This window comes from Pinus tabuliformis, chromosome J (genome assembly GCF_031772625.1).
Source record: "Pinus tabuliformis cultivar Carrire ecotype Pingquan chromosome J, CPIR1, whole genome shotgun sequence".
NCBI lineage: Eukaryota > Viridiplantae > Streptophyta > Pinopsida > Pinales > Pinaceae > Pinus > Pinus tabuliformis.
This window is the reverse complement of record NC_142295.1, coordinates 31,315,892-31,330,795: the sequence shown is the minus strand read 5'-3', so window position 1 is coordinate 31,330,795 and position 14,904 is coordinate 31,315,892. Positions and strand designations below refer to the sequence as shown.

Here is a 14,904-nt window from a genome sequence, read left to right as displayed (position 1 = left end):
AACATAATTGCTCCCAAACACATTAACTTCATAGATTGATGTGTTTTTATATCAAGTTTCACTTAAAGAAAATAATTATCTTCATAATTATCCTTGTGTTCTTCACAATTAGAAAGTTCATGAAGTTTCTAATGTTAAAGACAAAATAAATATAAGGTGACAATTTTCTAGAGTTAAACTAGGATTGTAAAGAGTAACTAGGGAAGTGTTTTAATTTATAGACTTTTGTTTGATATATAATGGGATTTCTTAATAAATTCTATGAATTCATGCTGATTATTCTTATTAGTCCTTATGTTCTTAAACTCTATAAATTTTAACTTTATTTATTGTAAATTATTTTTTTATATAATATCTAAGACAAATAAATATAACATGACATTTTTTTTACCGTTAAACTAGGATTGTTTAGAATAAGTGGGAAAGTGAAACTTTTTAATTTATGGACTCTCTTTTATATAAGTACGAGTCAAGCTATTTAGAGAGTGTTTTTTACTTTAATGAGATTTCTTAGTAAATTCTATAAATTCATAGTGATTATTCTTATTAGTCTTTATTCTCTTAAAATCTTAAAATCTATAAAAATTTTGACTTTACTTATGGTAAATTATTTTCTAATATCTATTCTTGATTTATGTTTCATTTTTGTAACCTTCATCAAATATAGCAATATATACACATCAAGGTAATCTTCACCAAATATATACATATATCAAGGTAAGCAAGTGTTTATGGAAGGAACTTCTTAACTAACTTTATGGAAGGACCTTCTTGAGAAGCATTATCCCTTGTTAATTTCTGTTGATGCATGATTAGTGACTAACAAAATGTTTAACAAAAAGATTTAAAAATTCTCAAACATTTCTATAGTACGTACACTGTCATCCAATACAATGCGTGAATGCTCAAAACTGAAAGGAGGGGGAACAAAGGGGGGCCTAGACACATATTCTAACTCATCCCATCTAACACCCTCAAAGAATTTGTGATTCTTAATCTCCTGCGCACCAGAGTTGAACCCCAATCTGAGAGTGGGCTCCTTCACCAATAAGGCCCGGAGTAAATCTTTCAAGGGGTTGGAAGGTTCTGAGAGCTGTGGTGGTTCCTGGCACAATATGTTATAAAACGTTTCTTTCCTGGTGCACCCCTTGAAAGGGGTCTTCCCATACACCATCTCATACAGCAATATACCAAAAGCCCACCAATCCACTGCAACGCCATGGCCCTTGCCCCACAAGATTTCTGGGGCAACATATTCTTCCGTGCCTACAAACGAATGAGACTGCTCGCGAAGTGAATCCTTGCTGCCATCCAAATTGCAAAAACTGGTCTCCCTGGCACTGTCACCATGTTTTGTTATTATTATGGCGCTGGCATTCATGCAATCTTTGGCTCCCAGATGCGCGGGATTCAACTTCGCCATGAGTGACTTGCTCTTCTTCTTAAATGATCCATTTTGATCCCTGTAAGAATCCTTTGTCTTACACTCTCCTCGTGGATTGTTGATGATAAGCGAGAGATCGAAATCAGTGATCATGATATGCCCATCTGCTTGAAGCAATATGTTTTCAGGTTTCAAGTCTCTGTACAAAATTCCATGCTGGTGCAAATACTCTAGTGCAAGCACAACTTCTGCTGCATAGAATCTGCATATGATATACAACAATGAATAATTAGGAAAATCAAATATATGGTCACTTCCTCTCAAACCGTTACGAGAAGTATGAGCAAACAGACTCTTATTATTAGTGTTTTCACTAGTGATGAATCACAGGTATATATAGTCAGGGATATATAGTCTGGTATATATAGTCAGGGATATATAGTCTTATAGTCTTGCTTGGGATTGGATCAAATTTTTTTGTGAAGATCAACCCTCTTCATCTAATCATTAGATCAAATCTAAACCTCTCCACCTAATCATTAGACCATATCCACAGAACTTGCTATTATTGTTTCTACTACCATCACCAATTTGGCTACTACGAAAAGCATACCACAGCTTTGGATCAAGTTTTTTGTGAGGATCAAACCTCTCCACCTAACCATTAGACCATATCCACAGAACTTGCTATTATTGTTTCTACTAGCATCACTAATTTAACTACTACTAAAAGCATGTCACAGCTGTGGATAAGTCTTTTGTGAAGATACCATTAAACCATATCCAAACCTCTCCAGCTAACCATTAGACCATATCCACTAAACTTACTATTATTGTTTCTACTAACATCACTAATTTAACTAAAAAAACACCAATTTCACTACCACACCGTTGAAATAATAGTATAAGGCAACATTTAATGTAGGCGATAAAACAACATTTAATGTCAATCCAGTGGAATTCTTCCTTATAGTCAGGAATTTCACCTAAAATCATAGTTTAACTGATCGATGAAAACTTTCCACCACACAATTTTGTTTTTTTTCACAATTGTCAGAACAAATTTACAAAGAAATTCACTCACTTTCCGGTGGAAAATTTTTCCCTGAGTTCTAAAGGAACTTCACCAAAAAATTTAGAACTTCACCAAACATTATACTTTAACTGATTGATGGAAGAAACTTTAAACCACAATTTTGTTTTCCCGAGAATTCAAAACTCTTGATATATTTTAATATGAACTTTAAATGCTGAAATTTAATTATAAATAAGAAGGAAGGAATCGGAACAAATTTTATCAGAGGAATAAATAATAACATTAAATCCTTAAATAAAACACACACAACACTGAATTTTTCAAACTCAATAATTAATTGATTGAAACTCATTTCCTTTCTAAAAACTTATCCTTAAAAACTTATAAATAAAATTAAGTTATAAATAACATCTTAATTTTATTTATACTGACTCTTGAATCTAAATTATCATACTTCTACAATTTTATGATTTTTTATAATTTTATTTAATTAATAAAAATTTTAACTAAAAAAATTTATACATAAAATTAAATAAATAATATTTTAATTTTATTTATATTAACTCTTTAATTGATAGAAATTTTAACATCAAAAATAATTATATTTTCTCATCCCTTCACCTAATAATAATTATATTTTTTCATCCCTTCACCTAATTTTAACCCTTTGCTGTGGAACCAGATTTTCTTGTAACTTCCAGAACGTCCACCTAACCTGGTGACTTCCACTACCTCCACCTAACCTTAACCCTTTGCTCTTGCAATTTTAACTTGTTCTACCCCTTTCCTCTAAAAATGTTAACTGGCTTTAAAAGAATCACTATCATGGCCTTCATAGAAAATGGATTATATGCCATAATGACAAAACTTTATTTGGCCCATCATAGAAAATGGATTATATGCCATAATGGTAAAACTTTATTTCGCCGTATGAAACGATTCGAGATTCCCTTGTCCCCTCATTAAGTCACTCCAAACTTTACTTTTGTCATCAGAGGTAACTACAATAGATTTGTCATTAAGGGCACCTGAAATTAGTTGGTTGGTTCATTAGTTTTGTCCACACTTCACATTTTGTCATCAAGAAAAGTTCAACATTTTGTCATCAAGAAAAGTTCAACATTAGGTTATAATTTCATCTGAAAGGATGAACTTATCATCTCATTAAGTCACTCCAAACTTAATTAATGGTCTTAAATTGACTTAAATTGACTCTGATCGAAGACTCACTATTTTCAGTTTTGTGATCAAGAGCAGTCTCAGTTTTGTCATCAAGAAAAGTTCAACATTAGGTTATAATTTCATCTGAAAGGATGAACTTATCATCTCATTAAGTCACTCCAAACTTAATTAATGGTCTTAAATTGACTTAAATTGACTCTGATCTAAGACTCACTATTTTCAGTTTTGTGATCAAGAGCAGTCTCAGTTTTGTAATCAAAAGGAGCATTGATAAAGTGAACATTAGGCACCATACAAATTTGCATTAAATGCATGCTAAGTTCTGGAACCAAAAGCAGCATTGATAAGATAAACATTAATCCACATACAGACTTGCCAGAAATGCATGCATTGTTCTTCAAATGCATGCCCTGGAACATGAAGAACACCATTGATAAAACAGAGCAAAGCAAAACCTTAAGCACTGGACAAAATTATATAAATGCAGGCTGTGGAACTTTTATAAATGCAGGCTCTGGAACTTTGACATAATGAGTTTCCCCGCGTTTATAGCTAGTATGTCTTGAGATTAATGTTTGCCACTTTGATAACTGGGTGAAAACAGCGCCAGACCAGCCTAGAGGTTAGTTAGGTTTTGAAATTTTATCATCCGAATAATATGGTTATTTGGTTCAAAAGTTAGGTGGGAAAGTTGGGTGTCCATAACATGATTTTCTTAATTGAAAAATAAATTTTCCAATGACACAGACCTCATTTAATCAAAAACAAAAATCATTAAAAACTTCCAACATTTTTGAGATTAAGGTTTGCCACTTTGATAATCTAGTCACACCAGCCCAACAAGATGCCCAACAGGTCTTGTGGTCCTGGTCCAATCCATCCTAGAGGGAGCTAGATGGTCCAACCCATCACAAGACCTGGTCCAATCCATCCTAGAGGGAGCTAGATGGTCCAACCCATCTTAGAGTCAGCAAAATAGAGAATTGAGCTTGCCATAGATTTAATAAGAATGTCTTTCAAATTAATCACATCTTAAATTAAATATCTTAAAATTTCTGACTAAATTTTAATAATATAATTAATTCGAAAAACATTCTCATTTGAAAAAAAATTGTTCTAAATCATTCAAAATATACCCAAAAACAAAAAAAAAATTTACCTGGCAGCAGACTCAGAAAACCTCCTGTTCTTCTGCCTTTGCCTGAGCGTATTGAGGTCCCCTCCGGAGCAGTAGCTCATGAGCAGAAAAGAGTGGTTTTCCGACTCAAACTTTGTGAAAAGCTTGGGCAAGAAGGGATGGTCCAGCTTCTGCAAAATCTCCTTCTCCATCCGCGCCCTCTTATGGCTCCTCTTCTTCTGCATAACCTCCTTGTTCATTACCTTCATGGCCACGGGATTCCCGCTGGTCACATGCTTTGCCAGATACACGGTCCCCATGTCGCCATGACCCAGCTCTCTGATAGGCCTGAACTCGTTCACAGACTGCGCCGATTCGATGACGTTCATCATGCCATGTACACGCAACTCACATTCAGAAGGTGGCGTTATATACACATTTAGTATATCCCACCTGCACGTCAGGGATATTTTTTTGGCTAGACAGGTGTAGGGTTTACAGTTTTGCACGTGGCGGCGTGATATTTTTTTATGGGATTCAGTGGATTTGAGGAAACGGGTTGCCCGGAGTCCAGACGAGCGTTGGGAGAAAGCGTCACATGAAGCTTTTTGGGATGCTGACATAGTCGACACGTGGAAGTACCTGTCTGTACGCCGCATCATTGATTGATGGAGGCGGTGGGTGTCGGCCGCCTTGACACGGGATTGGTTACTCATGGATACGTGTCATCGATTATTAAGATAAGGACCAGCGTTCACAGGGGTCACGTCAATATGTGGTCAATTGACGAAAGTTCCTTGATGTCGAGTTGGTGACGTGTCCTTTGTGGTAAAAGATATGTTTAGCTAGGTGGCATTCGTGTAAAGGTTCTTTGGTTTCTGATGGGACTCGTGATGGGAGTAAGATAAAGGGTGAACGCTCGTGCCCTTTTCGCATTTCCATTCATTGTCATGGTTGGGGATGAAAAATATGATTAAGAGGTGATCTATTACATTATTAGTATGAGATGTGGAAAGTCAGATAATTTTTGATAATTTGTGTGATGTAATACCTGTGTCATCCTATTATTTATTAACTTATATATAATTTGCATATTATTTTAACATTGTTAAGAAAATTATTTTATTACTTTTATATGTTGGGGACAATTAATAGAGAGAAATCTCATGTCTACAACATCGTGGGAACCCTAGTCTGCCACCATTGTTGACACGTGGTAAAATCTTAAAATCTTTTGTCTGGTAAATCACTCATTTAGCTTTGTCGGGACAACATTCTGCTTTATAGAGAGCTTTATTTTGAAACCAGGAGTACAAGGTTTTTATGTTTCTTTGGCCACCTAGGTTTTAGGGATATCTCCTCGTTTATTCTCTGCAAAATTCTTATTTTATATCAGTTTTTGAATGGTGGGAAAAAAGGCAATGAAGATATTCAACTTGGAACAAAGGGGTGATTCAGATTGGATAATTATATTGTTTGTCATCCATCTCGATCCATTTAGAGTGGAAAAGGAGGAGGAATCAACTCATGGGACTGTTTTTACTAGCAGGAACCAGTTTGGCGAAACGGTGTCTGAAACCTTCCAAGAGCGTTTTGAGACATCAAACATCATTTTTTTAGGGTAAAACTTTGTCGCTTCCGCGCACACCTTTTCAACTTGTTCTACACACAAAGATCTTTCCAATAGCGCAAGAAGCGCATCAATCAAAGTTTGTATGCAAAAGTTATGTCACTCAGAAGTTGAGCTTTGTGTTTTCACACCTATAGTTCAGCGACAGCCCCCATTATTCATGGAAAAAGGGCTAGCCGCGTGTTTTTGATGTAAAAGACTCTGGAAGAGTCTATATTGTAACTCTAGTTAATTGTTGATGTAATCAAACTTAATCCCTAATAGGCTATCAAGCTGTGTTATAACCAGGCCACTAGGAGGAAGAGACATTCCATTCTTTCAAGAGCATTTTGTTACATAGTTGAGCAAAGATAGCTAGGAGAGATAGGAGGTAGAGTACACACAAAGGATTTGTGCAATGTAGCAGCCCATGGGCCACATGCATTACTTCTTTATACCTGCAACCTTATTTTCCAAATAGAGAAAGAGAGCGAAGTGGCCTCACCTTCTAGCAGGGCTTTCTCCCGAAAGGGTTTCCCAACGCATTTCTTGTGTCTTATGTGTGTGTGAGAGCTTATTTTGTCGTTCTCTACTTTTCTGCATAATTTTCATTCACATGCATGCACTAATTACAGTTAAATTTATAGATCTAGAAGTTTAATAAAACTGTAATAGTGTAAAAATTTAGAGCTATAATATATTATTATCAAATTTGTTGTAATGAATTGTCTAGTGGAATATCCACGATAGTTTACAGATCAAGGGGTTTCAGATCTCGCTCAAAAATTTCATGGGGCATTCCCTCCAGATCTAGGTGCAAGAGGAACAAAATGTGGGGCTCATAAAAAATATCTTTAAACAGTGTCTAGGGATCCCAACAACTCTACAATACCTCATATACGAAGGAAAACAATTACAGTACCATCTACAACTGAAGTTTTATTTCATATCCTAGTACTCTACATTATTTCTAGTGCTGAGACTGTGTGGGGGCACCATAGGCTCCAAAATCCCAGCCACTTCATTATCATATAAGGATGCAACACATGGAAACAGGCTAGATCAAATGGAACAACCATCCTCCATCCCAGGATCACACATTACGGAAAAGGTGGATGATATGCCATCCTTGGACATAAAAAACCAACAGGTAAACTATCTCTTTTATTTCCTTCATTCAAGGGCTATCATCTATATATTCAATGGGTTTTGGCCAAAAACAGATACCTTGCATCAATGGATTTTCACTGCTTGGGCATCTATCTCTACTCCAAGGGATTTTTTATTGTCCAGTTTGATACCTAAGAGGATCTAGACAAAGTTCTTAATGAAGGACCCTAGTTTTGGGGAAGAGCACACCTTTTCATAACTCCATGGTTTCTGGAATTTGACCCCACAACAATGGTGGTCACAAAGATGGGTGCAACTTCCAAAATGACCCCTCCCTTTATGGCATAAGAATGTTCTAGAAGACATTGGGAATACTCTAGGCATTTAAAAGGAAACAAATAAAGAGCGAATTCAATAAGGACTATTTACTTTTGTTCAAATATGTGTCGAAGTAGACCTAAGCAAGGTCTTCCTGATCGCATAATGCTGAAAAATGAAACATTTCAATGGATTCAAAGCCTAGACTACAGAAACACAACGTTCATATGTCGCACAAGCTTTCAAAAAGGTCACCTGAAAGATTCTTATCCACAGGCCAAGAAACCCCTAAGGAATAAAAAGGTGCAAGCTCACTACACAAAAGGTTGACAACCTTTTGATCCCACATGTTCAGAAGATGAATAAGAGAAGGCCACACCTATTAAAGATAATAAGAATACTCAAAATTTGATGGCACATCTCAGCTGGTACAAAATGAACAAGTTGATGAGATTAAACATGAATTTGGTTCCACTGGTCGGGAAGCTCTAATTTTGAAAAAGAACAACCCCCTCTGGTGACTGGGATGGAATTGGAAATAGTCCCTGTTGACTCATCTCCAAGGAGTTGGGAGAAGGGCGAGAAAGAGAAAATAAATTATTGTTATAAATATTAATCCCTATTTTTTCCAACATTGAATGGATGAAATTTTTTGATTCCCAAAACTTGTTCTTGATTCTCAAAATACTTCTAATATATTTATTCCTTTTTAGAATTACAATAAAATTAAGTTTTTTTTTTCATGATAAAAAAAAATAAAAATAAAATAAAAATCAAAAATAAAATAAAAAATAATAATTCAATCTTTTTGTTATATCTTCATTTTATTTCATAATAATAATAATAATATTTTTTTTAGATATCATTTTGGGATTCAACCGTGTTAAGTAAGCCATTCATCTATGACCATTTCCATGAGAGGTAGTGGTAACTTATTAATTTCTCATGATTTTTTAATAGTTCACTTAGCACTCATTGCATTGGGTGATGCTCACATGGGTGAAGAAGTGTGATTGAAACTAGTGAAATGAATCACGTAGCATCAATCATCACTTCCGGGGCTTGCACTCAGTAACCGGGACTTCCCGAGAGGTCACCCATCGCAAATCGCCTTTAGTTCAAGTGCGCTTAACTGTGAAATTTTTAATCAAACCTACTTAGCTTGTTATATCTAAATATTAGTGTTTAAATATATAAATTATTATCAAAATTAATAATAAAGATGAAAAAAAAGGTAATTGAAACTGGAGAATTCACATTCAAACATGAGCTCTATTTTTATTCAAATCCAATTAAATGGAATGGGTTAACTATTTATATTCGGAAAATGGATGTGTCCATTTTAGTGTAATTTCAATTTATAATCAATAAATGCATATATTATAAAGTGGTTAGTTTTAAAAAAAAATAATGAAATATTAAATAATTTTTAAGTTATATGTTAAAAGGGTTTATTATATTTATTCAAAATTAAATTTTAGTAAGGGAATTTCAAAACAAGTTTATTGAACAAATTTTGTTGTATATCTAATTCGTTTATTATTTAATGTTTATGGTAGGTTATATTGTAATTATTTTATAGTAAAAAATGCATTGAGTTTTTGTTTATAAAAATATTTAGTTTCTAAAAAATATTATATTAAATTGATTTTTCCCAAAATTAAAATTAGTTTTAGATTTTTTTTTTAATTCAAACTTTCTATTTTCTGATTAGTCTAAATTATTGAATAGATTATTTTTATTGGTTTTATTTTTGAATTGTTGAAAAAAAAAATTAAAAATATAAATTTGAGAAAAATATGTAAAAATGACTTGTACAATGTATAACCTAATTATATCAATTTATACTATAATGACATTACATATGCACTATAATTATTATAGTGTACCATTTATTCTTTAAAAATTATTTTTATTTTTGTACTTACTCTTTTATTTAATATTATTTTATAATATTTTTATATTACAATTGTGGAGCATTAAATCATAAATCATTTTTGTTTAAATTGTTATGTATATTATATATATATGGAATTAGATAACAACAAGTATATGTTTTTAGATGGGTTTTTATCTATATTTTACAAATGATATTTGTTATAAAAAGGATTTATACTCTAAAGTTAATATATTAATTAATAAAATTGATAATAAGATATATTATAAGGATTTGTACTCAAAAGTTAATATATTAATTAATAAAAATAGATATAATTATTATATTATAATTAATCTTTAGATTATAATTATTATTACTAACACATTAATTAATAAGATAGTGTAATTATTATATATATATGAAATTATTCACAATGCACATTTAGTGGTGATATTAATAACAACATAATATTTTATTGAAAAAATATATATCTTATTATTTATTTATTTTGTTTTCTAACTACTTTATTTTTAATATTTAAATTGAAAATTATATAGATTAATAATCAAATTTATAATAACTTATTAATGGGTATTGCTTTGTTATTTGTCTTTTTTATTGGAATATATATCTTATTTTATTTTTTTCTTCTAACTAATTTATTTTTAATATTTAAATTGAAAAATATATAGATTAAGAATCAAATTTAGACTAACTTATTAATGGGTATTGTTTTGTCACTTTTTTTTTTTTTTTTTATTTAAATAGAATACTATATCCTTATAGTATTATTGTAATGTTAATAACAATATTTTTTTATAAAAATCTTTTATTATTTTTATTGTTTATATTAAAAGTAATATAATTTTTAATAAAAGGTATTTTATTATTTTTGTCTTTTTAATTAATTTACTTTTAGCATTTAAGTTTTATTTTATTTTATTATTTTTGTCTTTTCAAATAACTATAAGAAATGATTATTTATATGTACCCCTATGGTCACCATTACTATAACTTGCATTTGTATCCCAAACATATCATTAAACATGCTTCCTTATGGAAGTTAGTGTCATTATAACTCCTAATTACTATAGTATGGTAGTTGTAGTATAACCTCTGATTTGTTCTATATATCTTTGTGATCACTGAAAACTATATCTTAAATTTGTGTCTCATGTATATCACAAACCATGCTCAACCATGGAAGTTAGTGTCATTTAAAAATCCGAGTTAGAACCTTATGTTAGATGTAAAAAGATAGAAATATGCTTTAAAAAGTAGGTTAAAAAACCACTATAAATATAGACATTTTTATGCATTAACTGTATTATTTTTATCCTAGTTACAATAAGTTTTATTATTAATTAGGCATAATAGACAGGTACTAAGTAGCAACGTTGCATATTATACTTGTTCATATTTGATTAGCCTTTTCTATGTTTTTTTTTAATCAAGAATTTTGATTATCTATCTGACATTTCATATAATAAAAAGTTTTATGATAAAATATTATATAACATGTTTTTGATATTTTTTTAACAATTGAAAAAATTATTATTTTTCTTAACTAATGTTGAGAACAATTTTCTTATGTATTTTTAGTGCTTTTACTTAGAAAAACTAAAAAAACAAAATTCCAAATTATATATAAAAATTAAAATAATAAATAACTTTAATTATAAATAATAATAATAATTAAATAATAGAATTTTAAATTAAATTGAAAAATTGAAAAATTAAATAAAAAATCATAATATAATAATGATGATGATGATTAACGTCCACTAAGATCAATGTAGTCTATCGGACCTCAAGAAAAGAGAGTCTAGTCATTCTTCAAAATCTTGTTTTTGTGATCAAGGAGCAAGGGAAGAAGCGTTCCAAGGCCACTATAGTTGGGTTGGCTTAGTAAGTCAAGTAGATTGGAGGTGTGGCTGATGATAGGGAATTGAGAGCAAATGCGAGCAAGAATCTGGCAGTCTAAAAGGAAGTGTTTTTCATCTTCCACCTTCTTAGTATCACAAATCTGACAAATCTTATCGTCTCAGGGAGTCTTGGGAGTAGACCGCTGCCCGGTCTCACTTTGAAGCTTGTGAGAGTTAGTTCTAATCCTAGTGATGTTCATTTTATTCTTAGTGCTAGTCAACATAGAGAGATAATTTTGGTTATCAAGGGTGGGGTTAATGACCTCCTTATAGTACCTTAGCTTCCTTTTACCCGACAACTCCTTAGCATCCCACATCTTGTCCTTAAAATTGGAGGTAATAGTATCTTTGATATTGTCCTTGCTTCCCATGATGATCTCCTCCTTGATCCCCCAAAGGTTGAGCCAAGACTAGGGGTTTTAACTAAAGTTAGAAGCAATTTTTGGGAGCTTCTTGGATTCTATATTGTGAAGGCTCTTCTTATACATCAAATATCTAAACATAGCTGCACTTTCAATGGGGGACAGGCCAACTTCGATCAAGAGGATAGGATAGGAGTATTTCCCTTGATCTTGAGGTTATAGGTTATGAATTGCTTTTGGATCATCTCAATCTTTCTCCACGACTCCCTAGATATACTGCACCCCCAAACTTCACATTCGTATAAGATAACAGGGGTGACGAGAGTCTCAAAGAGGAACCTTTTTTACTCCAAATGTAAAGATCAGTTGACTTACAATTGTTTTCAAGCTCATAATAAGCTTTCCAACCTCCAATAATTCTTTTCTTGATGTTATAATTCTAGTTGAGCTGATGAGGAAAGTCAATACCTAAATATTTATAAGAAGAAACCTGCTCAAGGCAATGGTTATCATAGATGAAACTACCATGGGTGATATTTTTGGATTTAATGATCATGACTTTAGTCTTGTCGGTATTAATTATCATACCCATCTTGGAGCAGTAGACATGAAGAGTCTTAAGCTGCTTTTCTAAGTCATCATGGATCCTTGCAAGAAGAACGATAACATCAGCATAAAGGAGAAGAGTAATGATAACACCAGCAAGCTCAGTGCCTTTGCAACTCATAGTTTCTAGACACTCCTCTAGTTTATCAATATAAATGACAAAAAGGGCAGGGGAAAGGGGACAACCTTCCTTAACCCTGGTATTACATTTAATATCTCTAGACCACCCTCCGTTGGTCTTAAGCTTGGCAATGACAATTTCGTAGAGGCAGATCACAACAATCCTCAATTCAGGAGGAACCATGATCTCTTCAAGCCTCTCCCAGAGCTTATCTCGGGGGACAGTGTCAAAAGCTTTTCTAAAGTCCACAAAACAACAAAAGAGATCAGTTTTACTATTGCGACATTCCTTAGTGATGATCCTAAGGGTGACAGGGTGGTCGATGGTCGAGCGATGTCTCCTAAAACCATTTTGCCCTTTAGCTCTTTTACCCTGGTTTTCAGGCCAAAGGCTATGCTTTTTTTCTAGAATGAGCCCATAAAGTTTGGCTAGGATGTGGCTAATCATAATGGTCCTATAGTTAGAGGGAACACTTTTGTCCCCATTTTTTAATATAGGCACAATAAGGCTTTGCGTCCAAATCTTAGGGAAGCCATGCTTTATAGCCAAATTGAGAAGCTTGTGGAGATGAGGAATGAGGATAGATTTTCCCATTTTAAAGATCTTAGCTTGGTAACCTTCAATATCTTTGGCTTTCCCATTAGCGAGCTTATTAATCCCAGACTCAATGTCTTCCAAAGAAAAAATATCATCCTTAAAAGGAGTATTTAAGATGGTTCCCATGGTGTCCAGAGAGTCATACAAATTCTTAAGATAGTTATCCCAATTTTCTAGGGGGATAGAATGGTTATCTTTAGTTTTACGAACAAGCACATTCCGCCAAAACTTTCTGGGTGCAACTTTAGAAAGGTGGAGAAGATGCTCTTGTCTCTTATTAATATATGACCTCTTCTTCCTCTTAATGAGAGCTTTGTATATACTTATATTCTGGAGCTTAATGCTTTCATTAGGGGCATCTCTGATTGCTTTCCTGGCAATTTTACAGTCTTTGTCATACCAAGGATTGGAAGTTCTATTATTTTTCTTATACGAAGTCTTATTAGAGAATTTGTTAATGGTGGTGGAAAGGGTAGTAGTAAAATGGTAATAGATTTGATCAATGTTGTTATTATAAGTCAGGGAGCCTAAATCCCTTTCCAAATCCTTTAATAAAAAGTCGACATTACTTCTATCGAAGTGAATGTGACATTTGCTTTCACTGTTCTCCTACATGTGGGTGGTATGCATAGCAAGATTGAGGGATAAAGACAAAGTTTTGTGGTCAGAGTCAGGCTCATACTAGTTAAGAAGCTCAAAGTTTGTAATATAGTTGAGGACATGGACGTCAGAAATCGCATAATCCACGATGCTGCTACCCAACCTATGGAAACAAATCATCTGACCGGAGAGAGGCAATTTATTAATACCATTACAAATTATTAGGTCTGAGGAACTACAAAGTTTGAGGAGCTCGGTGCCGAATAAGTTCTCGATTATGTCTTCATATTTTCTCTTAAATCTATTGGCTAAGTTACCATCCTCATCGAGCCACAAGGGGTTGTGGTTAGAGTTGTTACTTAACATAATAGCTTGGTTAGTAGCAGTTTGAACATTAAAGTCCCCAAGCAAAAGGATATTGCTTTCATTCCTGAGGTTGTAGATGTATTTTTCTAAGGTATTGAAGGGGCAATTCTTATCTAGGTTGTTTTTCTTATAGGATGTAGAGTTGATACGGATGAAATAGCAGATTGCAAGAAATGTATTATTGGTTCTAGAATCATAGATATCGATCCAAATGTATTAATTGAAGCGGTCGGTTTTATGAAGTCGAATGTGAGAGGAAACAATGTTCCTAATATAACATGCAATACCACCAAAACCTCTCCTGGAGGATTTCTTATCCAGGAAGACAAAAGAGTGAACCTGTCAAGGTGAGGGACCCTAGATTCATCATGCTCCCAAGTTTCAACTAAAAGAATAAGATCAATATCACTCGGGATCCAACTTAACATAGGACCTTTACACCATGGAAAACTGCGGCAATTCTAGAAGAGGATATGGAGTGATGTTATTCCCTATTTATCACTTGTGCTTGGGACTTTGTCTCTAATAATAGCTTTTCTATTCCTAATGATTTCCCATTTCCATTCTTTCTTGCCTCCTTGACCTTTTGTACTTCTTTCCTAAGTTCAGCTTGGTCTTCTGGAATGAGATCTTCATTTATAAAGATTCCCATTCCTTTTAGGCTTGGGGATTTCCTAAGTATATCTAATTTA

The 14,904-nt window shown here is 33.0% G+C and overlaps 1 protein-coding gene across 1 annotated transcript; it reads right to left on the bottom strand.

The window, feature by feature from the left end:
- Positions 1-830: 830 nt before the first annotated feature.
- On the bottom strand, positions 831-5,132 carry LOC149225297 (serine/threonine-protein kinase D6PK-like). The gene is made up of 2 exons (XM_089377046.1): positions 4,762-5,132; positions 831-1,646 (listed from the first exon to the last, which is right to left on the bottom strand). Exons 1-2 carry the CDS (start codon positions 5,109-5,111, stop codon positions 845-847), a joined length of 1,152 nt encoding a protein of 383 aa, XP_089233172.1. The 5' UTR covers positions 5,112-5,132; the 3' UTR covers positions 831-844.
- Between the last annotated feature and the right edge of the window lie 9,772 nt (positions 5,133-14,904).

What these genes read in the sequence shown, in the direction of transcription:
- LOC149225297 (XM_089377046.1), bottom strand. Translation starts at nt 5,111, where the DNA reads ATGATGAACGTCATCGAATCGGCGCAGTCTGTGAACGAGTTCAGGCCT. An exon ending in TTTTCTGAGTCTGCTGCCAG is followed by an intron (nt 1,647 to 4,761) that starts GTAAATTTTTTT and finishes TATCATATGCAG; the next exon opens with ATTCTATGCAGCAGAAGTTG.